This window comes from Rattus rattus, chromosome 1 (genome assembly GCF_011064425.1).
Source record: "Rattus rattus isolate New Zealand chromosome 1, Rrattus_CSIRO_v1, whole genome shotgun sequence".
Classification (NCBI taxonomy): domain Eukaryota; kingdom Metazoa; phylum Chordata; class Mammalia; order Rodentia; family Muridae; genus Rattus; species Rattus rattus.
In genome coordinates, this window is record NC_046154.1 from 154344981 (window position 1) to 154372176 (window position 27196).

A 27196-nucleotide genomic window follows, 5' to 3' on the forward strand; every position below is an offset into this window, starting at 1 on the left:
TGTTAAAGCCATGGGTCCACGCCACCCAGCATGGGGACCTGTGAGACACCCAAGCTCTAGGTAGGCTGTGCTTGACAGCCCTTCCCTGAGGGCACCTGGCTGTTGTGCAGGCTGGTGGTGTGCCTTCATTCCCTTTTGCCTGTTAGGAGCCAAGGTCCAAGGTGGCGACTTGGAGTCCCTGGTGTCCTGAGGAATGGCCTGACAATCTAGGTCACTCTGTCCCTATCAGGAAACAAGCTTTGCAACACTCACATCCAATGTGACCTCAGCGTGATTGGCTGCCTCTTGGCACTTATCTGTGGGGCAGAGTAGGCCTGGAGCCATGCAGGGTAACCTGGGTGTGACAGTCAGGGTCTAAGGGAGCTTCCTTGGCTAAGCCTGGCTTCCACTCTCACGGGTATCCTTGAGCAATCTGTCCCCTCTTCTACCTTGTGTAAGCAAGGTTTTTTTTTTTTTTTTTTAAATAAATAAATAAATGGTGCCCATGTATTCGCAAAAACCAGGTCCATCGTGGGCACTTCAGTGGGTATCTCTGCCTATGTCCTGCCCAGTGACGTCAAGGTCCCCTAGGGGTTGACCCCAGGGCAGACCACCAGCCAACAGAGACCTTTCTGTTAGCTAACCCTGGCTCTGCACTGAAAACCTCAGGCCTATGTCAGTGCACTTGTACTCAAAACTTGAAAAGGTGCAGGAACCTTCCAGAGTTTGCCGTTCTGATGGTGGAGGCACGATCCTGAGTGCCATGCTTACCCCAGCCACCAATTCATTCATTCCTGCCAGCATACACTGGGCGACAGGAAATGGACATGACCACTGAGGGAGGGACCTTGGGGGTGGTGAGCAGGTGAGGTGGGCTGATGGGATATCAGTTCAGAGTTGACTCCTCACAGCCTCTTCAGGGTGTACCCTGGCCAGGCCCAGCACCCCTGGTTAATGTTACATAGTATAGCTACTGTACACAGATGTTCAACATGGCCACTTGTGCCTTGTAGACTCCTTTTCCCAGAAGACATTTGGGCATGGGAGGTAAACACTGGAACTGAATACAGGACCGGGCTCAAACATGCTCATTAGTGTGCAACCTTCCTACTCCATGTCCCACAGGGCACCTCTGGGCTTCAGCAATGTCCAGTCTACAAGGCAGATTGGGGCTGGATTATACTCTACTTAGTGTGCTTGGAAGACCGTCTTCCCAAGTGCAGGAGATGAGGAGAGACAACTGGCTTCAGAACCTGGGTTCCATGTGGCCCATGTCTGTCATCACAGCACTTGGGAGGCGGAGGGTCAAGGACTAGGAATTCAAGATCATCTGCCCTCTCCTACATATTAAGCTTGAGACCAGCTTAACTCTTGCCCCACAGAATGAAGCTCAAGACTACTGACCCCACCTTCTCCAGGCCCCTCCCCTACATCCCAACCATGCCCTGGTCTGGTAGCTCTCCATCCTTTTGCATGATCCTGACACCCTGGATCATGACTTCACCCTTTTTTCAATTCTCCTACGTTTGGCCTTAGCTTGGCCTCGCCTGCAGAGACTCCAGACCCCTACCTCTTCCTCTTCTACCCCTACTTGCCTGAACTCTTCTCAAGGCTTCCCTGTCCTTTTTTTTTTTTTCGGAGGGCCTTGCGCTTGCTAGGCAAGTGCTCTACCGCTGAGCTAAATCCCCAACCCCTTCCCTGTCCTTTCTACCCGTGCCCAAAACCCTTCCTTCATGGCCCATAACTCATGACTCCACCCATAAAGTATAGCTCCACCCATGAGACGTGAAACCACCCACGGAGCGTGGCTTTATCCACTACGCCCAGGCTGCCCTGGAAGTCTCGGCTCCGCCCATGAGGCGTGGCACAATTCATTCTTGCTCCACCCATAAGCAAGGCCCGCAACTCAAGGTTGGCCACGCCCAAACGTCAAGAGCCCCGCCCACCCGCCTAGCTCCTAAGACACGGCCCCGCCCACACCCCCTAGAACCTAGCCACACCCACAACTCCGGGCTCTACTCTTATCCTCTGTTCATTCATCTAGGCCTCACCTTCTCCAGGCCCCGCCCCTGTCTCCTGGTCCTACCCTTCTCCCCACTCTTTAACTTCAGGCCTTAAGGCTCTAGTAGGCCCCGCCCCCTTCACAATGCCCCGCCCCACGAGCCCGCGCCGCCCGTTTCTGACCGGTTGGCACCAGGCTAACAGCTCCACAACATCGTTGGCCCTGGACGCCGCTGGCGGCCCGCCCTAGGCAGCCAGGCCCCACTAAGCCCAGCCCTCGCAGGTGAGCACCGATGCTCACGAGCTGTGCATCCTTGGGCGCCACTGTGACCTCTCTGGGCTCTGGGGGTCTCGGGCCTGGGGTGTCAGCACAGGAGGCAGGAGGTGGTGCCCCCTTGAGGTCCATAAAACCAGACCCCAAGTTACTGACAGGACAGTCTGATACCACTAGAGTTCACTGGGGTTGTGCTTCTTCGTGACCGCTGGAGGATACTGCTAATGGGGTGTCTGGCTAGTGGGCAGGAACACTTTGGAAAAGGAAGACTTAGGAAACTTTGGGAAACTTTGGAAAGGAGGACTGACTACAGCGGCAGTTTTCAACTGGGGGTCAGATGACTTTCACAGGGGCCACCTAAGACCATCTGAAAAAACAGATATTTACCTTGTGCTTACGACAGTAGCAAAATCACAGCTATGAAACAGCAACAAAACCAGTTTTGTGGTTGGGGTCCCCACAACATGAGGAACTGTATTAAAGGGTCATAGCATTAGGAAGGTTGAGAGCCACTGGATTAGAGTGTCCCCTAGAATCAGCTCCGTTTGCGAGTCTCTTCACCCAGCCCTCCCACACCCTCTCCAGCCTCAGTTTTCCTTGTGATAATCAAGTAAAGGCCCAAGACCCAGAGCTGGTGCTTTGCCAGGAGGAGGCAGGGCTCCAAGATGCCCTGGGGAAACACATGACTCAGACACCAACAATCCCGTCCTGGGGGAGATGTGGGCTCAGCAGACATTAAGACAGTGAAAGCTCTAGAAGAGAGGTGACCAGAGGCGAGATGGGGGACACCCCAACTGCTCAGGAAGCCCCCAGGAGACGCATGATTCACACAGGCCAGTCTGGGAAGTACAGACTAAGATTTGGAGGGTGAGGGAGGTACCCATCAGGAAGGGCAGGGTGCTATGGACAGGGGCGGGGGGGCATGTGGGCAAGGTGAGGGATTGATGGAGTGAGTGCTGGGGTGGGGATTAAAGATCTGCCAGGGGAGGGGGCATGAGGACCAATGTCATTAAGAACAATGCCATCTCAAGTTATCAGACCCAGCTGGGTGTGGTAGCACGCCTCTGCCGTCCTAGCTACTCCAGGAGGCTGGGGCAGGAATCATGAGTTCAGGAGCAGCAGAGTGAGACCCTGTCTCAAAAACAGAACTTAGACTCTCAGGTTGACATCTGTCACTACAGTTAGTAGTCCCAAGGCTAGACCTTTTTTTTCTGTTTGTTTCTTCCTCCTTCTCTTTGTTGAGTCAGGCTGTAAGCCAAAGTGGCCTTGAACTCACGTCGATCCACTGACGAGGTGTCCCAAGTGCTGGGATATGTGCCAATACACCAGATCTATTTTAACGTGGCCCCATGCTTGTCATATACACAAGCTGTGAGCTGTCACATTTACAACCTCTCAGTTCCATGGGGTCAGTCAGCAAACATGGAGTCAGTGAGCACAAGTGGGGTGCTAGTTGGGCCTTGCAGGAGCAGGTGGGAAACAGGAGGGGCACGGAGGAGGCTGGAGAGGCCAGCCACAGTTTCCTCACTAGGGCTGGGGGTTAGAGCACCTCAGAGGTGGGGCTCCTCACCCCGGGTGACCAGCTATAGATGGGGGTGTAATGCTGGATCCTGAAAGCCCAGAGAGCAATACGGAGCTGGGCATGAGAAGGAATATATAACAGGTGGGTGGATGGGTGGATGGGTGGATGGGTGGGTGGATGGATGGGTGGGTGGATGGATGGATAGATAGATAGACAGACAGACAGACAGATCCTCTAAGCTATGCCCCAGCCTTTATTTTATTCCAAGGTCTTGCTGCTCATCCCAGGCCAGGTTGAAACTCGAAACCCTACTCCTGCTTCAGCCTCCCTTGTGATTGACTTTCGAGGCATTATTTTAGAGATGAGACCACAAGGTCCTTGAGAGCAGTGACAGACACGGTCCCAAAGGGCTGGGCGGCCAGGGTGATTGTGACTTTTTTTTTTTTTCCGGAGCTGGGGACCGAACCCAGGGCCTTGCGCTTGCTAGGCAAGCGCTCTACCCCTGAGCTAAATCCCCAACCTGGGGTAATTGTGACTTAGGGTTCTTTCTTCCCAACTTCGCAGCCCCACCAGCATGGATGATGCTCACCTTGAGGAGGACCTTGAGGAGGACCTCGAGGATAAAGACACAGGTGTGGTCCGGTGGCCTGGCAGGATGGAGAGGGAGAGTGGAGTGATGGGTACCCCTCAGTCCCCACTAGAGACTAAAACGGGGCTATGTCCTCAGTCTGTGCTGGGATAAGGAGTTCCTGAGACCCTGTTCTCTGAGTAGGACTGGCTTGAGGGTGACTCACACTCACCTGTCACGGCACCTCCCATCCACCGCCCAGTGCTGGGACGGGTTGGGCTGAGCGGTGCTCCCTAGTCCAGTCCTGATGTTTACCAGGTTCCTGGCTTTACATGGGCATCTACTGTACCTGGGGCCCTTGGGGGCCTATTAGCCCTCAGGCTCCAGGGCAACGATCCGGCAGTTGTCCCTGGTTGAGCCCCAGCAGCTCCAACCTCCCGCTATCTCCCGGCAGAGTTCACCTGGGAGGTGAAGGCCAATGACCGAGCCTACCACAAGCAGTTCAGGAAGAAGGGCTTCCTGTGCTGGAGGCAGAAGAAGTACAAGGTGAGCCACCCACTAGCTGCCTCTACCCGGCTTGCTGGGCTGCTCCGTGGGGCACTGTCCTGCGCCTGACCCCAGGTAGGGGAGCCACCCTGAGAGTTCTCAGAGTTATTTTTTGAAATGAGATCTCACTAGGTAACTTAGGCTGCACTAAAACTCCTTAGTCTCCTGCCTCAACTTCCCTAGTAGCACCAGGCCTAGTTGAATTATTTTTGCAGGAGTAGGGAAGGATCCAAAGGCCTCCTGAATGCTGAGGGAAGGGGCTTCATTCTTGGATCACGCCCTAAGGCCCCTCACTGGGCGAACTGAAGGCGGGGCTACAACTCCTAGTCACGCCCCCAGCACATGTTTTACTAAAACCCAGGATGACCTTACATTCCCTCTATCGCCCAGGCAGGATCCTTCTGCCTTACCCTCCTGAGTGCTGGGATGACAGGTAAGTGCTACCAGGGGTTGCCGCCATTCTTAAACGCGACAGTGATGTCTCTTCTCACCAAGTCTCTTAACTTCGCCTCATTCCCTGGGAGCTAATCCAGCGGCTGACAGAGCAGGACCCCCATCAGACACACTCACAATCTCTTGCTGTCTCTCATCTCCATGACTTTGCACTAAGTATAACCTCAATTAATGCCCGCTGGAGGCCCTGCATTCATCTGGCCTTCCATCAAGCAGCAGGTGTTCAGTAAATGCTGGCTTACAGGGCATTCAGTATTGGTTTGGTGTAGGTTTATCGATGCTTGGAGGTGCCTCACGGCTTGGGGGCTCCTGCACCCATACCGACAACTGATGGTTCTTGTTCTAGAGCAACGCCATCCACACTGCCAAATACAACGTCTTCTCCTTCCTGCCTCTGAACCTGTATGAGCAGTTCCGTCGTGTGTCCAATCTCTACTTCCTTTTCATCATCATCCTGCAGGTGGGCGGGGCTTAGCGGGTGGGCGGGCTTAGTGGGAGGCAGGGCGGGGCCCCGGCGCCCCAGCAGCCACTGAGGATTGTGGGTGGGTGGGGTCTCCTGAGCACCCTGATGTCTGCTCACTGAGGACTCTTCTTGTCTCTGTGGTGGGCTGCCTAAAATCCCTCTCCCGTCGTGTGTGCCAGCCGCCCAGTACCTGGCATGCATGAGGGGCTTCATATGTGCCCAAAGCAAAGATGGGTGTTTGAGAGAGGTTTTGTATGCAGCACTCCTGGGTTGGGGATTTAGCTCAGTGGTAGAGCGTTTGCCTAGCAAGCACAAGGCCCCGGGTACAAGGCCCTGGGTTCGGTCCCCAGCTCCGAAAAAAAGAAAAAAAAAAAAAGTAGATGTATGCAGCACTCCTGAGTGCCTTTGTAAAGTCTATGCATTCAGCAAGCGCTCAGTAAATGCAGGATCCTCTCTTACAGTAGGGTTTTAGAGGACTCCCTTGCCCCTGCCTGCATGGCTGGGCTCTGGGGACTGGGAGTGGGCACCCATTGGGCACCTGGCCTGAGGAGTGTGCCCTCCACCGGGGTGACTCTACACCCAGCTTGAGCAGTGTCTCAGGAGCACCCCACCAGCCCAGCACCTTATTTCTGCTCTGCTTTCACTCATCAAACTACAAAACATGTATTGAGCCCCTATTGTGTTCAGGAGGGTCAGCCAGCCTCAGTCTGCAGAGGATTTAACAGTAGCCATCTGGAGAAGCCAGGGTGGTGGCCTGGAGGTGACAGTAGACAGGTCAGGGCTGAAGGAAGAGGCAAGGGTGGAGCTTGTGGTGTCTGGTCCCCACAGAGCATCCCGGAGATCTCCACACTGCCCTGGTTCACGCTCTTTGCGCCACTGGTCTGCCTGCTCATGATCCGGGCCGCCCGTGACCTGGTGGATGACATTGTGAGTGGTGGCTAGAGTGGCGTTGGCCTGGGTACGGGAGGGTGGAACTATCCTCAGACCATATACGAAGCAGAGCATGAGCCTGGGGGGCCTCGGCGCTCACTGTGGGCAGGGCTCTCTGAGGGCAGGAAATGGGGCAGGGGCCTGGCAGAGTGCCACCTCTGTGAGCTTCATTCTGTTGATCCAGGGTCGACATAGGAGCGATAGAATCATCAACAACAGGCCTTGCCAGATCCTGAAGGGGAAGAGGTGAGGCTGGTGGTCAGCACAGGGATGGAGGCGGACATCTGGGGACATCGGAAGGCCATTGTCTGACTAGCATGATCTACACTGTCCTAGTTTGCTTTCTGTTGCTGAGATAAATACCATAACCAAGAGCAACTCAGGAAGAAAGGGTTTATTTCAGATTACAGTTTACAGTCTACTCAAGGCCAGAGCTGAGGCCAAGGCTGTGGAGGAGCCCTGCTCACTGGCTTGCTCCCTTGGCTGGCTCAGCATGATTTCTCATACAGCCCAAGACCACCCACCTAGGAGTGGCCCCGCCCACACTGGGCGGGATCCTTTACATCAATCACTCATCAAGAAACTGCCCCATAGGCTTGCCCAGCTCTGATGGAGTCGGCTTCTCAGTTGAGGTTCCTCCTCCCAGGTGACACCCGCATCAAGTTGACAAAATACTTAACCAGGTTGCAAGCTAAGCCGGATCCAAGCCTGTGTTTATTAGGATGCTGCTGTCACCCTGCTGGGCGTTGACTCTGGGGTAGGGACAAAGAGTCTGGGGACCTGACAGCTCTGTGGCATATCGACTTCAGCCCTTCAAGGAAAGGCTAGGAGGGATATGGATAGGGACTCTGGGGAGTACTGCCTGGTGACATGGACCTTCTGGTGGGGCATAAGGATGTCAGGGAAGGCAGCCACTGCTGAGCCAAGCCCTGCCAGGCGATGTGAGGTCAACGGAAGGCAGATCATGTGTGTGTGTGGGGGGGGCATGCCATGATGCCACATCCCTTCCTTGCAGTTTCCTGTGGAAGAAATGGAAGAATCTATGTGTGGGGGATGTGGTGTGTCTCAGCAAAGACAACATTGTCCCGGTGAGGCCACCTCCCAACGTGGAGCACCCTTGGGGAGGGTCCTCGAGCAATCCTGACTCCTCCCTGCCCCACCCCAGGCAGACTTGCTCCTGCTCGCCAGCACAGAGCCCAGTAGCCTGTGCTACCTGGAAACGGCAGACATCGATGGGTAAGAAGCTGTGTCATCCCTGGGGGCTCGGGTGTCAAAGGGACCTGCTTCCCTTGTGGCATAGAGACAGCCAGGCAGTCTAGTAAAACTGTCAGGGCACCTGTGTGTTTGTGCCTAGGCTGTGCTGTGGCCCTCTGTCTCTCTGGGCCTTGTCCCTCTGTCACAGGCGCTCTGCAAAAGTAGTCAAGGGCCCAGAGGAAGTATGGCTTCTCACCTAAGGGTGTCTGCCACAGCTACATTTTCATGGCTTCTCATGCCCCTCTTTTCCCCAGAGAGACCAACTTGAAGTTCAGGCAGGCTCTGATGGTCACACACCATGAACTTACTAGCCCGAAGAAAATGGCTTCCTTCCAGGGTAAGGGGACAGAGATGGCCCTGCATGTGCCTCTCTACACATCCTTTGTTGGGTTAAGATGGACGCTGAGTGGGGCCCTGCCCAGTGCAATGTTAAGTCCTGCCCCTGTACCAGCCTGTAGTGCCAGGGTATCTTTTATCACATTGCCACCCATGGAGAGGGGTCCCTGCCTAGTGCCCTGAACTCCCGCAGTTCTGTGCTCCATTCTCATTACTGTTTGCTGTGGCTTGGCAAGCAAAGGCAGTATTTTCCTGTCTTGTTGCAAGGCGACATACTCAGCGCCATAGACATGGACACATCATTCACATTATGGCTTCTCCAATCCTCCTAGATTACACGAGCTCTAGCACTCAGGAGGCTGAGGCAGGAGGATCACAGGTTTGAGGGCTGGAGAGATGGCTCAAAGGTTAGGAGCACTCACTGCTGTCACGGGGGACCTGTTTGTGGTTCCCCGTGGCTCCTAGCGGCCTGTAACTCGCTCCAAAGGATGCGGTGCCCCTGGCATCCATGCGTCACTCCTGCACACAAGCGTGCGATTCAAATTCAACAAAATGGCTGCACGCATCTTTAGCCCAGCACTCAAACAACAGAGGCAAACAGATCTCTTGAGTTCGAGGCCAGCCTGGACTACAAATGTCAGGACAGGGGTTGGGGATTTAGCTCAGTGGTAGAGCGCTTGCCTAGCAAGCGCAGGGCCCTGAAGTGCAAGGTCCCCAGCTCCGAAAAAAAGAAAAAAAAAAAAAAAAGTCAGGACAGTCATGGCTACATAGAAGGCAGCTAGCGGAGATCCTAGTGGTCACGTGACCAGATCCCCCTCCAGACTCTTATTGTAATGTTTTCCTCAGTCAACATATAGAACCCATCTTTGTTCTTCACAGAGAGCTTCAATGCCGGCCTTGCTTGTTCCTCAAGAAGCTTAATGTATGCTTTGCCGTTAGAATAAGTTTTCACCACACTGTGGCATGCTTAAATATTCCTAAAATAAACCGCTCGGCGTCAGACTTAGAAATTTCACCAACACTGGCTACTGAGTTGTATAGAGCAGAACTGCCTTCCGGCCTCCTGCAGATCCTGCAGGCCAGTGAAGGTTACAGGGGTGTCCCTGGACAGGAGGCTCACAGACTCTGATGTCATCAGAGTCATGAACATCCCAGTCACCTCCATCCAAGATTTAACCACAAGAGAGGAGGCTAGGGAGGGAGGGGTGGTGATTGGATTACAAGGACAGTCATGTGGAAGCCCCGAGGCCATGAGATTGACTTTGGAGCCTTTCAGAGGAAGCTGAGAGATGGTGCTGGCTGTCCCGAGAGAAGTGTGGTGTGGGAACAGGAATGTGGCAGGGAGATGATGCAGAAGCTGACTGCTGCTCACTGGGTCCCCACAGGCATAGTGACATGTGAGGAACCCAACAGCCGGATGCATCATTTTGTGGGGAGCCTGGAATGGAACAGCAGGAAGTACCCGTTGGACATTGGAAACCTCCTCCTGCGGGGCTGTAAGATCCGCAACACAGACACCTGCTATGGCCTGGTCATCTATGCTGGTACGGCACACTGGGCATCTGGACTGGGGGACTGAGGGAGAGCCCTGAAAGTGGGGAGAGCTCCAAAAGTCTGTCACGATTGCAGCATATGTGGTGTGTGACATAGGCCCTAGGTGCTGTCAAATGTCAGCACTCTAGTTATCATTGAAAAATGGAATGTTGTTGCATAGGCTAAGAGGGGTCGGCAGACAGGGACTGGATTGGGAGATGGATAGGCAGGTGAATGGATGGATGGATGGGTGGTAGATGGGTGGTGGATGGATGAGTGGATGGATACATGGATGGGTGGGTGGGTGGATGGGTGGATGGGTGGATGGGTGGGTGGGTGGGTGGGAGAGGTGGATGGGGGGGTGGGTGGGGGGTGGGTGGATGGATGGGTGGGTGGATGGATGAATGGGTGGGTGGATGGATGAATGGGTGGTGGATGGGTGTGTGGGTGGGTGGATGAGTGGATGTTTGAATGATGGGTAGGGATATTACAGATGGAAATTAATCTTGCAGGTTTAGACACAAAGATCATGAAGAATTGTGGCAAGATTCATCTGAAGAGGACCAAGCTGGACCTGATGATGAACAAGCTGGTGATCTTGGTAAAGACTCAGGAGTACCAGTGGGGTCTCCGAGGCGTGAAGGGACAGCTCCACTCTTCTGCTGATGCCCTGGACCCCTGTTGTCTCCTCCTCCTCCCTTCTCTTCCTCCTCCTTATTCCTATTGCTGTCTAGCCCAGAGTAATCTTGAATCCCATGCCCCTGCCCGTACCTGGGTAGCAAGCGACAGGCCTATCCTGGGCTCCCTTTGCATGGTGTTTCCGATGCCTGATGAAGGAGAATCAGGACTCAAAGCCCAGATGGATTAAAGACAAAGAGTCCCAAAGCTGGACTGGGACCTGAGAGACCCTCCTCCGCCATGGATCCCCAGTCTGCTGTGGCCTTCCTGACCCACCCATCTCCATCCCCATCCCCTCACAGATCTTCATGTCACTGGTGATTGCTTCCATGTTTCTAACACTGGGCTTCGCCATGATGGTGAAAGAGTTTAAAGCCAAGCATCACTACCTGTCATCGATGCAAGGGCGCACGGACGCAATGGACTCCTTCTTCATCTTCTGGGGCTTCCTCATCTTGCTCAGCGTTATGGTGCCCATGGCCATGTTTATCATGTAAGCTCCCGGGCAGGGCTCAGGGGATGCACTCAGACAGGGTGTGGTGGTTGGAGCTTCACTGACCTGGCTCGTGGCTGCGTGCAGCGCCGAATTCATCTACTTAGGCAACAGCATTTTCATCAACTGGGACCTCAGTATGTACTACGAGCCCCTGGACATACCAGCCAAGGCCCGCAGCACCAGTCTGAATGACCACCTGGGCCAGGTGCAGTACATCTTCTCAGACAAGACCGGGACGCTGACACAGAACATCATGACCTTCAAGAAGTGCTGTATCAATGGCTGTACCTATGGTGATGCCCTGCACCCTACACAGCCCCTTCCCCATAGCCCCGCCCCTTCCTAGTCAGGTCTCCCTGGGGGATCAACGCCTGGACTAAGAACCAGACCACGTCCAATGTGGTCTTGAGCTTGACAATATTAGGTGTCCCCTGGAAACCTGAACTTGGGGTGGGGACCAGGGGATCCCTAGCTGTTACCTCCTGGGGGGAGCTGAATTCTGATGCAGAGTTCTTTCCCCAGATTCAGACGACGAGCACGGGACGCTCCGAAAGGTGAACCCTATGACCCTGCCTCACTGGAGCAGGGTGGGTGTACTGGATGGGGTTGGCGGCAGATAGCCTGACCCTGCACCCTGTTGTCTCCCAGCGGAACCCATATGCCTGGAACCCATTCGCTGACGGCAAACTCCAGTTCTACAATAAAGAGCTGGAATCCCTGGTGCGAGGCAAGCAGGACCGAGCAGTACAGGAGTTCTGGCGGCTGCTGGCCATCTGCCACACCGTGATGGTGCAGGAGAAAGACAGTGAGTGTGACCAGGCACGCATCGCCTCTCCTGTTGTCTGGGGACCCACGCACACAGCTTCTTGGGCTTGGACTCAAGTCACCAGGGCCCAAAGGCTGTTCAGCCCATTTCCCAAGCCCCTTTGGTCCCCAGGGACTGTGGCTTCCCACTGCCTCAAAGCTGAAGTCAGGATGAACCTGTGACCCCCTGCTAGGCCGCGAGATGCGGGAAGTGATGCCTCGCTGCCGTCCTTTCTGCCTTTCAGACCAGCTGCTGTACCAGGCTGCCTCCCCTGATGAGGAGGCACTGGTCGCCGCTGCCCGGAACTTTGGCTACGTGTTTCTGTCTCGGACCCAGGACACGATCACCCTGGTGGAGCTGGGGGAGGAAAGGGTCTACCAGGTTCTGGCCATGATGGATTTCAACAGCGTTCGCAAACGGATGTCAGTGTTAGGTAAGCCTGAAGCCCCTCCCCGACACTGCTGTGCTGTGTGGCAGACAGCATGTGGACATCAGGGTCCTACCTTCCTCCCTTCACAGTCCGAAACCCAGAGGGCTCCATCTGCCTCTATACCAAGGGTGCCGACACCGTCATCTTGGAGCGTCTTCACCATAAGGGTGTCATGGAGGCCACCACAGAGGAGGTCTTGGCTGTGAGTGTCCTGCTGGGGGAGGCTGGTGTGCATGCATGCATGTGCGCGCATGCGTGTGTGTGTGTGTGTGTGTGTGTGTGTGTGTGTGTGTGTGTGTGCGCGTGCATGCTCAGAGGCAGCTACATACATTTGAGGGAGGGGGTTGTTTATCACACAAAGTGTGGTGCTCCTGACTGTCCCCAGAAGCTGAGATCTGCAGTGTCTTTCTGCTGCACACAGGGACAACCTGAGGGTGGGTTGGGCTCTGACCTCTGACCCCCCCTTCACCTGGCCTCTCCCCAGCTGTGGCTGGGCTCTGCGACCTTCTTTGATTTCTTCTCTGTGGATGAAGCTAGGTCTATTTGTCTCCTGCTGGCCTATAGCCTTCAGCCTGTCCCCCTTCCTCTCCCCCCTCAGCAATCAGCCTTTTTACTTCCCCCCTTCTCTGAGGTGACAGGCAGACCCTTTGCACACACCCCTCCCCTCAATGACGACTCTGTCACTCACTTGTTCCATTCCTCAGATCTCAGCCTTCAGCCTCGCCTTCAGGGGCCTTCTCTCACACGCCTTAGTTCACTGCTGTCTGGTACATCCGAGGGCTCTGCTGAGGGTTTTTGGGGATCTGCTGTGGGGAGAGGGGATCGAAATTCTTTAGAATGAAGACCCAGAGTCCAAGGGCTCAATCAGATTGGTCAGCCTTCCATGGAGTGGGTGGGTAACTGAAGCCCCTTGAGGAACACAAACCTGTCTGAGGTTCCCACCCCAAGAGGACCCTGTGTGACAGCTGTACCTGACCTCCCACCCCATCACACTCCATAAGCCATCAGCCATGGCCAAGGCTCCTGGGGCCATAGCAGGATAGAAGGTCGTAAAGACAGGGGGCCCCTTTTCCTGGACCCCCAGCTGTGAGGACTGAACATGTTTCAGATCTACCCGAGGGACAGAGAAGGAGAGCCCTCCAGGATTCTGGGTGTCAAAAGTGTCCCCTCCCCATGGCAATCTTAGGACAAGTCCTGGAGCTGGGGTGAGGGACCCTAGAATCCTTTAAGTACTTGGGGAGTAGACACACACACCTGCCTGCCCAACACTGGAGATCTGAGGCAGGAGAATAAGGAACAACTCAGGCTTGTCTCAGCTATCAAGTCAAGCCATGAAAGGGAAGTTGGTTAATGGAGAGGATGCAGCCTGAGCCAGGTCCAGAGGTGTGAGGGCACTGTGACTCTGGGGACCCTGAAGACAGGGTCGGCTATTCACGGTTGGTCGGCGCTGCTGCAGGCCTTTGCAGAGCAGACCCTGCGCACCCTGTGCCTGGCCTACAAGGATGTGGCGGAGGATGCCTACAAAGAATGGGAACCGGAACACCAGGAGGCCGCCCTTCTGCTGCAGAACCGCGCGCAGGCCCTGCACCAGGTGTATAATAAGATGGAGCAGAACCTGCAGGTGGGGGCCGTGGAGGTGTAGGACGGGCTGGCTGGGCTCCTTTCTTCTGGGCCTTGGGACCTGAACCTGCGCTGGCCTCCCTTAGCTGCTGGGAGTCACAGCCATTGAAGACAAACTGCAAGATGGCGTCCCTGAGACTATCAGATGCCTCAAGAAGGGGAACATCAAAATGTGGGTGCTGACCGGGGACAAGCCAGGTGGGTCCCCAGCTCTGCTGCCCCAGAATGTGTGCTGCACTGGCCCGTTGGCCGCAGGGCCCTCGGCACATCCCCAGGAGTAGACACATGCCATGTGCAAACCCAGCGCTCAGGGAGAGTTTCGTCGTGACCACGCAACCGGGTGGGGACCCCTTCACATCCCCGGAGACATACCCACCCTAAAGTGACCTCCAGGTCAGCTTTGAAGGGATGTCCTGGGGCTATCTTGCACCCATGTATAGACAGGCTCATTTTGACAATTTTTGAAGTTTTAATTTTGGGTTATTTTTTGTTTTGCTTTCTTTTGATTTTTTTGCTTCTGATTTTCAAATAAATTTGACATTTTCATGTTTTCTCAAAGTGTGGTGGGCTTCAGGATCCCGGCCTTCATCCTACATCCCCGGGTACCTTGCACATCCCCAGCCCTTTCAGACTCCCGGGTAGCAGCCAAAATGCCAGGGCCACCTCTGATTGGCCAGTCCTGTTATGACACACGGCCGCTCTTGACCAATCACTACAGCGGGCCAGGAGATTGGGCGTGGGTGGGGGAGGCCTCAAGGGACGGACCAGGATTCCGTGGTGGGCGGGGCCTTTGGGTAAGAGTGTGGGGCTCCAGGATCTGGCGCTGACCCGAAGCGCCTGCAACCTGGCTGGATTTGCAGAGACCGCGGTGAACATCGGCTTTGCGTGCCAGCTGCTGTCAGAAAACATGTCAATTCTGGAAGATAAGGACATCAAGTAAGCAGGTGACCTCCCTGGCACCCTCACACCATCCCATGGGTGGGACGATGGCTCCACTTTCCCGTCCATCCCATCTCCTTACAGAGGTTTACTGGAGCACTATTGGGACGAAAATGAACGCCAGAGGGCATTCCAGACGATGACCCATCACAACATGGCCTTGGTTATCAGTGGAGAATTCTTGGTGAGCGTCACTGGGGGGAGGAGCAGCCGTTTGGTAAAACCTGGGATGGGGGACATGCCAAGAACAGAGATGCAGGCCTAGTGACCCAAGCCCCTTCTCCCCATCCCATCCCCCACACCTAACACCCAGGATCAGCTGCTCCTGTCCTTGCGCAAGGAGCCCCGAGCCCTGGTCCAGAATGCAGTGGTGGATGAGGCCACCCAGGAGCCGGGTGTGTCTGCGTTAGACTTCCTCCAGGCACGGAGGATCTCCCAGATGTGGAGAAACTTTGGGACCACCATGGCAACATCCCAGTCAGACGCCTCCAAGACTCGCGAGAGCCCCGAGGAGCGGAGGGAGAGGGCCTTTGTAGACCTGGCCTCCAAATGCCAGGCTGTCATCTGCTGCAGGGTGACGCCCAAGCAGAAGGCCCTTGTGGTGGCATTGGTGAAGAAATACCAGCAAGTGGTGACGCTGGCCATCGGAGACGGAGCCAACGATGTGAACATGATCAAGAGTGGGTGGCGGGCCTGTGACTGGGCGCAGGGGAGTCAGTCTGGGGCTTGGGTCCCCATGGCTGACTCAGTGCTGTGGTCCCTGCAGCTGCGGACATTGGAGTAGGTCTGGCGGGCCAGGAGGGCATGCAGGCGGTTCAGAACAGCGACTACGTGCTGGCCCAGTTCTGCTACCTGCAGCGCTTGCTGCTTGTGCACGGGCGCTGGTCCTACATGCGAATCTGCAAGTTTCTGCGCTACTTCTTCTACAAGACCGTGGCCAGCATGATGGCCCAGATATGGTTCTCCCTGTTCAACGGCTTCTCTGCTCAGGTGTGTGGGGATCTGGGGCTGGGTGTGTCTGTCATCCCAACACTTGGGAAGCTGAGGCAGGAGGATTGCCACTAGTCAAAGACCACCTGGGCAGGTCAGGTATGGTGGCGAGGGTCTTTAATCCCAGCACTCAGGAGGCAGAAGCAGGCGAATCTCTGAGTTCAAGGCCAGCCTGGGCTATAGAGAGAGTTCCAGGACAGCCAGGGCTGCACAGAGAGACCCTGTGTTAAAAACCGGACAACAACAAATCTAGGTTATTAGTTAGGCCTTGTTCAGTACTGCAGAGTGAGTGGCTGGAGCGGAGCTCAGGTGGAGGAGTGCTGGCCGACTGTGCTCAGTGTCTGAGCTACCATGCCTAGTACCTGTGGCGCCGGGGGCAGGACCCAGGGCTGCTTCTAGGCTGGCCTCCAACTGGAATCCTCCTGCGTTGGCCTCCTGAAGGCCATTTTAGCTTGGTTAGGAGGAGCTGTCCTGGGGCCTCTCTTTGTCCTCTAGCTCCTTTAGTCGGAATCAAACCGGATGTGCTCTACAGCCGCCTAGAGGCCCATTCTCTCCAACTGCTAGTACAGCCTCAAAAGTCCCACACTTAACAAAGTGTCAGAGTTCAATGTCTACCCTTGCTGTCCCCTGCCCCAGCTGCCGGGGCTCCCCGCTAGAGTGGTGAAGGCTCCCCTCTCTTGCAGCCCCTGTATGAAGGCTGGTTCCTGGCTCTTTTTAACCTGCTGTATTCCACGCTCCCAGTCCTGTACATTGGTCTGTTTGAGCAGGTGAGCAGAGGCAGTGTTGTCCTGTCTGCCCACAGCAGCAGGCCATCTGCTCCCTCCAGATCTCTGTCTCGTGGGGGTCTGGGGGAGGGCTCTCCTATGGCAGATAGCCCTGCACTCTGAGAACCAGATCTCTCCAGCCTTCTGAGTTAACGTGGGGGAACCGGAAGGAAAGGCTCTGCGCTGTTCCTCTTACCCACGACCCAGAGTAAAGCTGCCTGAGGGCAATAACTCAGGAGAGGACCATAGGGAACATTTGGATCATAGGACTGGGAATGAAGGCAATTTCACCTCACATCTAAGTTTTGTGTGGGGATGGGCTACGGAGGAGGTTAGGTTGTCTTGTTTGAAGATTTATTTACTTATTATATATAAGTAGCTGTCTTCAGACACACCAGAAGAGGGCATCGGATCCCATTACAGATGGTTATGAGCCACCATGTGGTTGCTGGGATTTGAACTCAGGACCTCTGGAAGAGCAGTCCATGCTCTTAACCACTGAGCCATCTCTCCAGCCCGGGTTGTCTTGTTTGAATACACGTTAGCTCATGCTGAGCTCCTGGAGAGGGTCTTAAGCCACCATGTCCAGACTCCCCTCAGAGCCTTCGCCTCCTGTCCAGGACGTGACCGCAGAGAAGAGTCTAAAGATGCCCGAACTGTACACGGCTGGCCAGAAAGACGAGCTCTTCAACTACAGTATTTTCGTGCAAGCCATCGCCCACGGCACCATCACATCCCTGATCAACTTCTTTGTGACGATTTTGGTCAGCTATGACATGACCAAGACTGGCAGCTCCCCTGACTACCAGTCCTTTGGGGTACTGGTGGCCATATCTAGCCTACTGTCAATCACCCTGGAGGTAGGTGGGACCACGAGCCCTGAGAAACCATGGCGGCCTCTGCCTGACACTGACTTTACTCTAGCCTTGTAAAAAGGATTCATTTCAAGTTAACTTGTGTGTGTGTGTGTGTGTGTGTGTGTGTGTGTGTGTGTGTGTGTGTGCATGTGTGTGTGTATTCACATGCAAGCATGCAGTACCCACAGAGGCCAAAAGAGGGAGTAGATTCCCTAGAACTGGAGTTACAGCTGCCTGTGGGACATGTATGTGGGTGCTAGGACCTGAAGTCAGGCTCTCTCCCAGAGCCGCCAGTGCTCTTTGCTTTGCTTCGTTTTGTCTTCTTGAGACAGAGTCTCTCTGTGGAGCCCTAGCTGACCTGGAATTTGCTCTGTAGACCAAGCTGGTCTCGAACTCACAGAGATCCACTTGCATAATGCTGGGACTAAAGGTGTCTATCATCACGCCTGACCCAGCAATGCTGGTAACACATGTGTGGTATGTGCAGCACACGGTGCCTGTGCACTGTGAGCCATGGGAGTTGGAGGAGGTCGGTTTTGCTTAAGGGAGGGTCTTGTTCATTGCTGCTGTGTGACAAGACTCCGGGGAGATGCACCAAACAGGTCCACTCACCTCAGGTAGGGAGCCCATGGCAGACCCAAGTATGGAGAACTGCCAAGGTCCAGCATGGTGAACCAGAGAGGTTCACTGGGTTTACGTAGAGGAGCAGAGATGACTCAGAGACAGCTGTATCCCCAAGGCCCTCCCAGAGCTGGGAGCCTGCAATGCAGCCTGTAGGCAGTGTGGCAGACAGGCCAGGTGGCTCGCTCTAAACCCCTTCCTGGCGGCTTGGATGGTCACAGCATCTTTGTGTCTTGGCTTCCTGTGGGGACTCTCAGCTTTACTGCTGACTCTAGCACGGAGGGGCCTGGTAAACTGGTCTGTTTCAGGGACTTCCTGAAGCTTCTTCCTGTTCTTTTCCTTTTTGCTTAAGGAGCTTCCTGCAGGATGGAGTGTTGTATTCTGGGAGGAAATGTTACCTCTGTGTATGTCATGGGCTTTCTGAATTTCTCTTTGCCTCCTGTTTAGCCATAAACCAAACAAGTGGTTGCTGTCACACACAGCAACCAGCTTTCCGAGGTGCTGGGGATTTGAACTCAGGTCCTCAGACTTATATAGCAAGTACTTTACCCCCTGAGTCATCTCCCAAGAACTCCACTTTGTTTTTCTGAGACTGATTCTCCCACTGAAGTTACAACTAATTAGGCTGCTCTGCCCAGCAAGCACCCAGGATCTTTCCATCCATCCATGTACCCCTGCGCCCAGTGCTGGGGTTCAGGCATGCTTCTATATGGGTGCTGGAGATTGGAACTTATGTCCTTGGCTTGGACAGTCTCCCCAGATCCCCCCGACCCGATCCACGGCTGCTGGGGCCCTGCATCCTGTCTCCCGCTTCCCACTGCTGACCTCTTGGCCCCTACCCAGGTTATCCTTGTCGTCAAGTACTGGACGCTCCTGTTCGTGGGCACCGTTGTGGTCAGCCTCAGCTCCTATGTAATCTTCACGAGCCTCACTGAGAGTCTATTGTTGTACAGGATCTCACCAAAGACCTTCCCATTCCTGTGTGAGCTTCCATTGGTCGTTGGGAGGAAGGGAGTGGTCAGGGTAGTGGGGTGGCTGAGGGGTGGGGAAAGAGGCCCACACTCACCCACCGTCTGCCTCACCCCTAGTCGCTGACTACAATGTGATCCGTGAGCCCTCCAGCCTGCTGGTGATTGTTCTCAATGTGACCCTGAACACTCTGCCCCTGCTGGCTGTGCGCATCATCCGAAGGACGGTCTTGAAACGGCACCCCAAGGTGAGAGCGAGCTGGGGGTGGCGCTACTCAGCTGTCACAGATTCTGTGTCCCGGGAACAGTGTGGATGGATCCCCCTAACTTCCTCAGGGGCCCAAGTCCCTGAGCACTGTGTCTGTCATAGGACATTCCTCAGGCTTCTGCCTTGGGTCACTCAGAGCCCAGGGAAGCAAGAAGATGGCTTTTGGAATAGTTTAGGCAATTAGGACATTGGAAGCACTTTTGCCACACTGTCCTCTGTGCAGTGATGCATGTGGGCGTCCAGTCTCCAAGAAGAACATGGGTTCTGACGTCAGGCCACTGAGTGGAGGGGCCTGAGACATATTGGTCAGTGAGGGAGCCACACATGAAGGCCACAGTCTGGGACTCTGTGACCGGAAATGACCAGAGCAGGGAGAAGCAGAGGTGGGAAGTTCTTGGATGACAAAGGCTGTGGAGGAGATGGGTGCTCTCTCTCGGGAGTGAACCTTCCTTTGGGTGATGGAATGTTCTAGAAGTAGCAGTTGCACAGTTTTCTGAATGTGCTCAGCGCCAGAGCCATCCTTAAGCCACTGAGATGGCAATGAAAACATTCTTAAGACTTGTTATTCTTCATGTGTGCATGCTCTGTATGTGCACCATGGCGGGGCCTGGTGCCCACAGAGGCCAGGCAAGAGCATTGGCTCTCCTGGAAACTGGAGTTCAAGATGGTTGTGAGCTGCATGTGGGTGCTGGGAATCAAACCTGGTTTCTCCAGAAGAGCACCCAAAGTTCTTAACCACTGAGCCACCTGTCCCACCCTAATAGGATAAATTTTAATGGTCTAGTTTAAAATTCTTTTTTTTTTTTTTTTTTGAGATAAGCGTTGGGTGGGGCCTCAAGGAAAGACCGACCACCTTCCGGTTTTGTCTTATAGAGGGAGTGTTTTTTAAATTTACAATTATTTATGCAGTGAGCATGGACTGGGAGCCTTAGTGGGTGGCCCACACTGTGGAGTATTTACGGAGGTCAGAGAACAACTTCTAGTCACCAAGATTGATCGCAGGACATTAGGCTTGATAGCACGTGTCTCCGCCCGCCCAGCCCTCTGGTAGGCCTCTAGGAATAATTGTTGGTCCAGAATCGTTTCCAGATCAGACCCCAGTTGGCCAGACCAAGGTTTGGTGCTCCGAGTGGCACATGCTGGGGTGCATGTGACCCTAAAGCCCTGCTGTCCCCTGTTGTCTCCCGCATGCTGCAGAAAGAAGAGGAGGTCCCAAGTGAAGAATTAACAGTGGAGCCCGCCATGCGGCTTCGCCGTGGGATGCCAGCCCGCCGCTCCAGCTATGCCTTCTCCCACCATGAGGGCTACGCAAACCTCATTACCCAGGGCACCATCCTGCGCAGGCATACGCACGTGGATGAATTTTATGGGGACACAGCCTGCAATTCCCCGAACCCATCCGAAGAAGACGTACCTTGGCAACACAAAGAATCAATATTTAATCCGCGAAAGATCTCAATCCTGGCCAAGAAGAGACGCCAGCACTACGGAAAGGGGTCTCAGGGAGAGGTCCACCCCAATGCTAGCTCCCAGACCACGGAGAAACAGCCCGCCATTAACACAGACAACCATGAGACTAAGAAGCTACCCACCACCACAAGTGCCATGTCAGGACAGCTCCAGGGGTCCTCGTCTGAGGATCAGGTTTTCTACAGTGCACTTTCACAGTACAGTCTGGCAAGCCGGCCGGAACGCATGGATGTCCGGTCCTCATCCTGGAAGGGCCCTCTCTTGAGGGATTCAGCCTCTTCGAGGTCAAGCCATCTGGAAGTAACCACACAGCTACATAGCCACACCTCCAGTTGACCAGAAGCCTCTCACTGGGGGATTCCCAGTCATCAAGGACAATGCCACAGTCACCCGGGAGTGGACAGAGCCCTAACGTGGAACAAGCGCAGTCTCCCATGGTGCGCATGTCAGTGCGCCTTCAAGTCAGATCACCACCGCAGCTCACGTGCTTAGCCAGTCAACAAACAGCATCCAAAGACAAGAGGGGGGGCACATCCTTGCCTTTTTCTAATAAAACAGGGTCCCTCTGGCCGCAGGGCTTCTTTGGGCTCACTCCTCCAATTCTTTTAGCAGAATCCAGGGAACGTTCTTCCCCAAGTTAAAAAACAAAAACAAAAACAAAACAAAACAAAAACCAAAAAAAAAACAAAAAACAAAAAAATCAAAACACTGACCCCTGCCGGTCAAGTCTATTAATTGCCAGAAGATTTTGTTGGCTTTTATCCCCTTCTCAGTGCACAGAGAGCTTCATTGTTTTTGAGAAAGAAAAGGGAAGAGATCAGGCTCTGCCTAACCTTTGGCTTCACCCCATACCAACCTCGGTTTAAACTGTCCTCCGGTGTCCTTCTGCCCGTCCTCCTCCAGGCTGCCTATCCTAGGTTGAAGCCATGACCTGATGTGGTCCAACTCACAGTTGGCTTTACTGATAGGCTCTGACCTGACCCCTGGGAACAGTGAAGTGGGTGGAGCTCTACAGTAGATGGGGCAAGCAGGAAACATAGGCTCGCCTCCCTTCTGCCCGGGTGCTTTGCTGCGGTTCCCGGATCCATACCTGTCCACAGCTGCCCACACACATATATAAATATGAAATTGAATGGCTAGGTGATAATTTTTGAAGGAAACAGCAAGACAGAGAAAAGACTACACAACAGTGGTTAGCGCTGATGACGGCTTGTCTCTCCTTTTTACCTCTGTTTTCAAGCCTGTCCCCTGAGGGCTAGAGTCGGGAGGGCTGCCCTCCAGCCTTACTGGAGGGTCTGTTTTGTGGTTTCACAGGGAATACAGTGAGGCCTTCAGTCATGCCATTCCCAGTGATAACAACCCACTGACAACCAACCTTCCCCTGGTGGGCCACTGAGAAAAGCTTTGGTTGAACCGTTTAGAAAGAATAAGACGAAACGTCTAGGCTTACGTGTCCTGGAGCCCTGGAGTGCAGGCCTGCAGCTGGGGGGACCGTCTAACCTCACCTCAGTCCTGCAGTATGGGGCCTGCTGTTCAAAGCCAGCTCTTGGCCTTGAGACCTGGCCAAGGGGGAGAGAAGGGGCAAGAAGTGCAAGGAAGCCCAGGCTGGCCTGTGCCCACCTTCTTTCTCCACATCAAGGGGTGTGGAGCCCTGTTCTCCAGGGTCCCCAGGCATCTGCAAAAACCGGATACCCCATGGGCGGGAGGGCTGAGAATGTTCCAGGGCAGGTGAGCAGGTCTTTGTGTCTGGGGAAGTTGGGAAGCACTCAGGAATTTCCCGGCTGTCTGTTTTGAAGATGCTAACATGAAACCCACTTGGAGTGGGGACGGAGTTCATAGTGTAGATGGCTACCCACATGCAACCCAGATCCAACAACAGGCAGTGGCCCTCAGCCAGGCTGGACACAGAGAGGCTGCGGGGAGGAAGGCCTGGCTGGCTCCAGGACCCTTTCTAACCCAGGGCCTCGCCACCCGCTTGGACACAGTTCCCTAGTCAGGTGGAGACAAGCAGAGCCACAGCACAGGCCAGCCTGCTCCTGAAGCACAGCCATGCGCATGCCCACCAGCATCCTACATCATCAGAGCACGTGGTCCTGCGTCAATCAAGCACCATGACCTCTTTGGATTTCATTTCTCTTTTGTTGTTTCTTAAATTACATTTGAACACAGAACACATAGAATCATAAATACTCTTAGAAGACACAACTCCATAAAACGAGAAAACAGAACAAGCCAGGGAAAGGTGCAGCCGTCAGGTGCGTGCCTTCCTCTCTTTCCTAAGAGACTCTTGTACATAGGAAATCCGTGAAGGCCCCAGTCCCCCACTCACCCTCCCAGGGAGCCCTGGCTTCGCCGCCCTGACTGACGCATCTCCCAGGGAACCAGTCAGAGGTAAGCATGCCAATGTCTGCAAAATTATAATTTAACGGTATAAAGCTTCGAGTCACACAATCCCAAAACTAGCTAAGGTTTTTTTTGTTTCTTTTTGTTTTTCGGTTTTTTTTTTTTAGCACATAAACTATACATTAAATATTTTGAGGTATTTCAGAGAGAATTGTCAAAGGCTAGAAGGAATTGTGCTGGACTGTGGGTTCCCTGTGTAGGAAAGATCTTTGGTAGGTAAAGACCAGAAGGTGTCTGGGCAGATGGAGGGATGGGATGGAGGGATGGACGTTCATCTGGGCTTAGGGTGAGTGTGTGTGTGTGAGTGTGTGTGTGTGTGACTGTGAGTGTGTGAGAGTGAGTGTGTGTGAGTGTGTGTCTGTGTATGTATGTATGTGTGTTAGTGTGTGTGTATGTGTGTGTGAGTGAGTGCGTGAGTGTGTGAGTGTGTGACTGTGCGTGTGTGAGAGTGAGTGTGTGTGTGTGTCTGTGTATGTATGTGTGTGTGTTAGTGTGTATGTGTGTGTGTGAGTGCGTGAGTGTGTGAGAGTGTGTGTATGTGTGTGAGTGTGTGTGTGATGGTGTTTGAAAAGCTTTTATTGGTGGTTCAGAAGTGGAACCCAGCCTAGAATCCTCCACGAGGGGCTGGGGACATGGTCGGGGAGAATACTTGCCTAGAGTGTGCATCCCCGTAACTGCCATAAACAAAAGGAAAAATGAAAGAGAAAAGGAAAAGACAAAGGAGACAGTTTGATGATGTGTGCACCTGTGATCCCAGCCCCCAGGAGGCTGAGGCAGACGATCTCAAGCTAGAGGCTAGCCTTAGCTACAGAGGGAGACACCATCTCACCAGACATAAAGGTAATAGTTTTTAACTTGCCATTGAGTCATAGAACTTTTGAGGCAGGCCCTCACTGTGAACTCACAGAGATCCATCTGCTAGCCTCTGCCTCCTCAGTGCTGGGATTAAGGCCACCATGTCACCACTTCGGACTTCATTTTTTCAGTGTTCAAGTTGTGAGTCTTGGTTGCTGGCTCATAGGACATGTCACCTGTATCTGCTGGGTACAGGGTGGGCAGGGTGGCTTTTGTGGAAGTGTGAAGGAGAGGGGGACACTGTGCATGTGCGTGTGTGTGTGTGTGTGTGTGTACATGTGCACGTGCGCGTGTGTGTGCGTGTGAGCATGCGTGGTGTATCTCCCAGCATGAGTGTGTCGGTGCTGCTGTGTACAGGGAGACCTGTCACTTGATGAGTGGGAACAGGGGACTCTTCTCACTCTGAGCATTCTGCCTCACACCCGAAGGTTCTAGAAGCATCCATCCTAGCTGCTCCCATGGGAGAGCAACAAATCACTGAGGACAGAGGACACTCTACACACATCTTTGGTTCAATAAAAAGGCACTCGCCGACCTCTCTGTCCTCCTGTCCCCCTCTCTCTCTCTCTCTCTCTCTCTCTCTCTCTCTCTCTCTCTCTCTCTCTCTCTCTCGGGTGGGGGACAGCCATGGGGTGAAAGTGGGGACACCCTGGCTTCCAGCACAAACCCTTGGGGGTGGGGGAATCTTTGGTATCAGACGTGATCTTTCAAATCACAGCGTGGGCTCAATGAGGTAGCCTTTACAGGATGGGGGAGGTTTCCTTTTTTTTTCTCACTAGAAAGTTCTCTTGCATTCTCTAGGGAAAGTTGGGGGGCCCTCCCTTGGAGGCAGCCATGGGAGTAGGGTTCATTGGAGGGGGATTCCAGGACCTTGAACCCCAGAGGGGGAAGGGGAGGGGGAGGGGGAGGGGAGAGACAGCCCCCTGGGACTGCCAGGCCAGTCTTGAAATGTCACCCAGAGCAGAGGGGTGGCCCCGCTGCTTCTGACCTTTCCCCATTGTACATTTTTCTTTCTTCCTTCCTTTCTTTCTTTCTTTCTTTTTTTTTTGGCAAAACAATGGAGCAAGCAGTTTTCAGCTTCATCTTCTCTCTTCTGAGAGAGGAGTCACCAATGCAAGGTTTACCCCTGAATGTCCTCTGAGGGGGGGGGGCGCTCAGGTGTGCACCCCAATCAACTGACAAATGGGTGATGAATTCCAGAGATTTCCAGAAGTTTGCATCCAAGAGACACTGATGATGCCTCCATGGGCCCCCCAGATCTGGGAGAATGTGATGTCTCTCCCCTGAGATCTGGGCCGTCATCTTTGCTCTCTGGTGACCTTGTTCCCCGTGTAGTTTTCTTCACATAGCAAGGTGCTCATGGTGAACTCAGCCAGGGGTGCTGGGCTGGAGGCATCTGCGTGCGGGCAGCCCTCAGCTCACATCTGCCACTGGCTCCTTGGAGACAGGGGGCTCCCCTCAGCTCCCCTCCCCAGCATTAAGGCAGGGGATTGTTGGCACAGGCTATCCAGGCCGCTGGGGTCAGGGGTGGCGGCTGGGGTCTTGTCTGAGAGGGGCCATCCCTCAGGGTGGGGAGTGTGGCTTGGAGGACAGGATTGGGGGTGGGGAGTGCTGTAAGGATCCAGCTCATTGTCGGTTTTGGCCACTTGGGATGGGTCTCAGTTCTTAGGGAGGGAACATAGGGGCAGAGACATGGCCTGGAGAAGAAAGTAGGGGGAAGACAGGCAGATGCCCACCTCCCCCCTTTTGAGGAGGTCTGGGATCTGTAAAGAAGGGTTCTCTATTAAAATCATTTTTAAATACCCGGGTTTTGTTTGTAAGATGTGCTTGATTCTTGACCCACTCTACCCTCGGGGTCCCTTTGGAATCCAAAATTGAGCGGGGGGGGGGGGGTTCCCTGTCCCCTGGGGGTGGGGGTGGGGCTTGCTTTGGCTGGGTCAGGGACAGGACCCTCACTCCCCAGGGCTGGCGTGTGCGGTCCCCGGGGGCTGGGATAAGTGTCGGGCAGAAGGCTCAGGCCTTGGAGAAGGTGGCTGTGGCTGTTGCGGTGCCAGGGGTGGCACCCGGCTCCTCAGCCCAGCGGTTCATGCAGCGGCGACGGGCGTTCATGAAGAAGTTGCTGACCGTGTTGAGCTCCAGGCCCAGCTGCTGCGAGATGGTGGCTTGCATCTCCTTGGAGGGCCGCTTGTTCTCCTTGAAGATGGCGATCAGCGTGCGGCGCTGCAGGTCTGTGAACACGAGGCGTTGCTTCTTCGGTTGCAGAGCCCTCTCTTTCTGCTGATCCTGCTCCTTACGCTTGCAGGCTGGGAAGGGGACAGAGGGGAGAGAGGAGACCTTGGGGTGAGGGGACGCAGCCACACGGGGGCAGGCAGAACACCGACCAGCGGTGAGGAAGCAGGGAGATGGGGATGGGTAGGGACAAAGGCTGAAGGGATGTGGGAGAGGAAGAGAACCGGAGACACGCGGAGGAAGAGACTGGACCGCGGGGTGGGGGTGGGGGGATATAAAGCTTTGGGGAAGGAAGGAAGGGAGGAGGCCAGAGGCCAGGTGGGCGGAGTCAGGGGACGGAGTAGAAGGGTCTGAGGGCGCAGAGGGCACACACTGGAAGTGTTTAGAGGATGGAGAGAAGAGAGGGGGAAAGAAAGAAGAGAAAGGGCCGGGAACAAGTGCACATTGGACCACGAGGGGAGAGGCAGGCAGAGAGCCAAATATGGAGGACAGGACAAGATGGAGCGCCATGGGGAAGACTTGGAGTCACACAGTGTGGGGAAAGAGACCGAGATGGGGGGCAGCTGGATAACACAAGCATCACCTGCTACAGCATAGCCTCCAGAGGGGAGCAGTCCTCAGACTCCTAACACCAATCCTCCATGTCCAGTCTCTTCAGCAAGGACTCCTGACTCCAACCCCAACACGGGCCCCTTCCCCTGAACTATGGATGACTGTGTAGCATATATACCTGACTTACTGCAGTTCCATCTGTCTGGGACAAGATGGGGACTCAGGTGTGACTGATCTGATGACAACATGGCTGACTGTAGGCCCTGGGTTATATCTCAAGCAGCAGAGAGTCCTGACCACTTGGCTCAGCCCTGGGGCTCCTCTGGGACCTGTCCACCTCAGTTTCAGCTCACACCGAGTTCACAGCCTTGGTCTACTGCAAGCCATCCCCC

The 27196-nt window shown here is 54.4% G+C and overlaps 2 protein-coding genes across 2 annotated transcripts in view; one reads left to right on the forward strand and one right to left on the reverse strand.

The window, feature by feature from the left end:
* Positions 1-4350: 4350 nt before the first annotated feature.
* On the forward strand, positions 4351-21347 carry Atp8b3 (ATPase phospholipid transporting 8B3). The gene is made up of 27 exons (XM_032909601.1): positions 4351-4408; positions 4769-4890; positions 5690-5803; positions 6635-6733; positions 6921-6982; positions 7752-7824; positions 7902-7972; positions 8245-8327; positions 9712-9870; positions 10372-10460; positions 10840-11030; positions 11118-11326; positions 11556-11587; positions 11682-11838; positions 12083-12271; positions 12358-12470; positions 13725-13889; positions 13975-14086; positions 14749-14824; positions 14912-15011; positions 15141-15507; positions 15594-15817; positions 16501-16584; positions 17202-17441; positions 18903-19041; positions 19148-19275; positions 20493-21347. Exons 1-27 carry the CDS (start codon positions 4351-4353, stop codon positions 21099-21101), a joined length of 4065 nt encoding a protein of 1354 aa, XP_032765492.1. The 3' UTR covers positions 21102-21347.
* Positions 21348-25952: 4605 nt separating this feature from the next.
* Positions 25953-27196, reverse strand: part of Onecut3 (one cut homeobox 3) — a 17768-nt gene continuing 16524 nt past the window's right edge. Inside the window, 1 exon segment of the mRNA XM_032890687.1 lies at positions 25953-26326. Within this exon segment, the coding sequence (XP_032746578.1) occupies positions 26037-26326 (290 nt within the window). The 3' untranslated portion in view covers positions 25953-26036.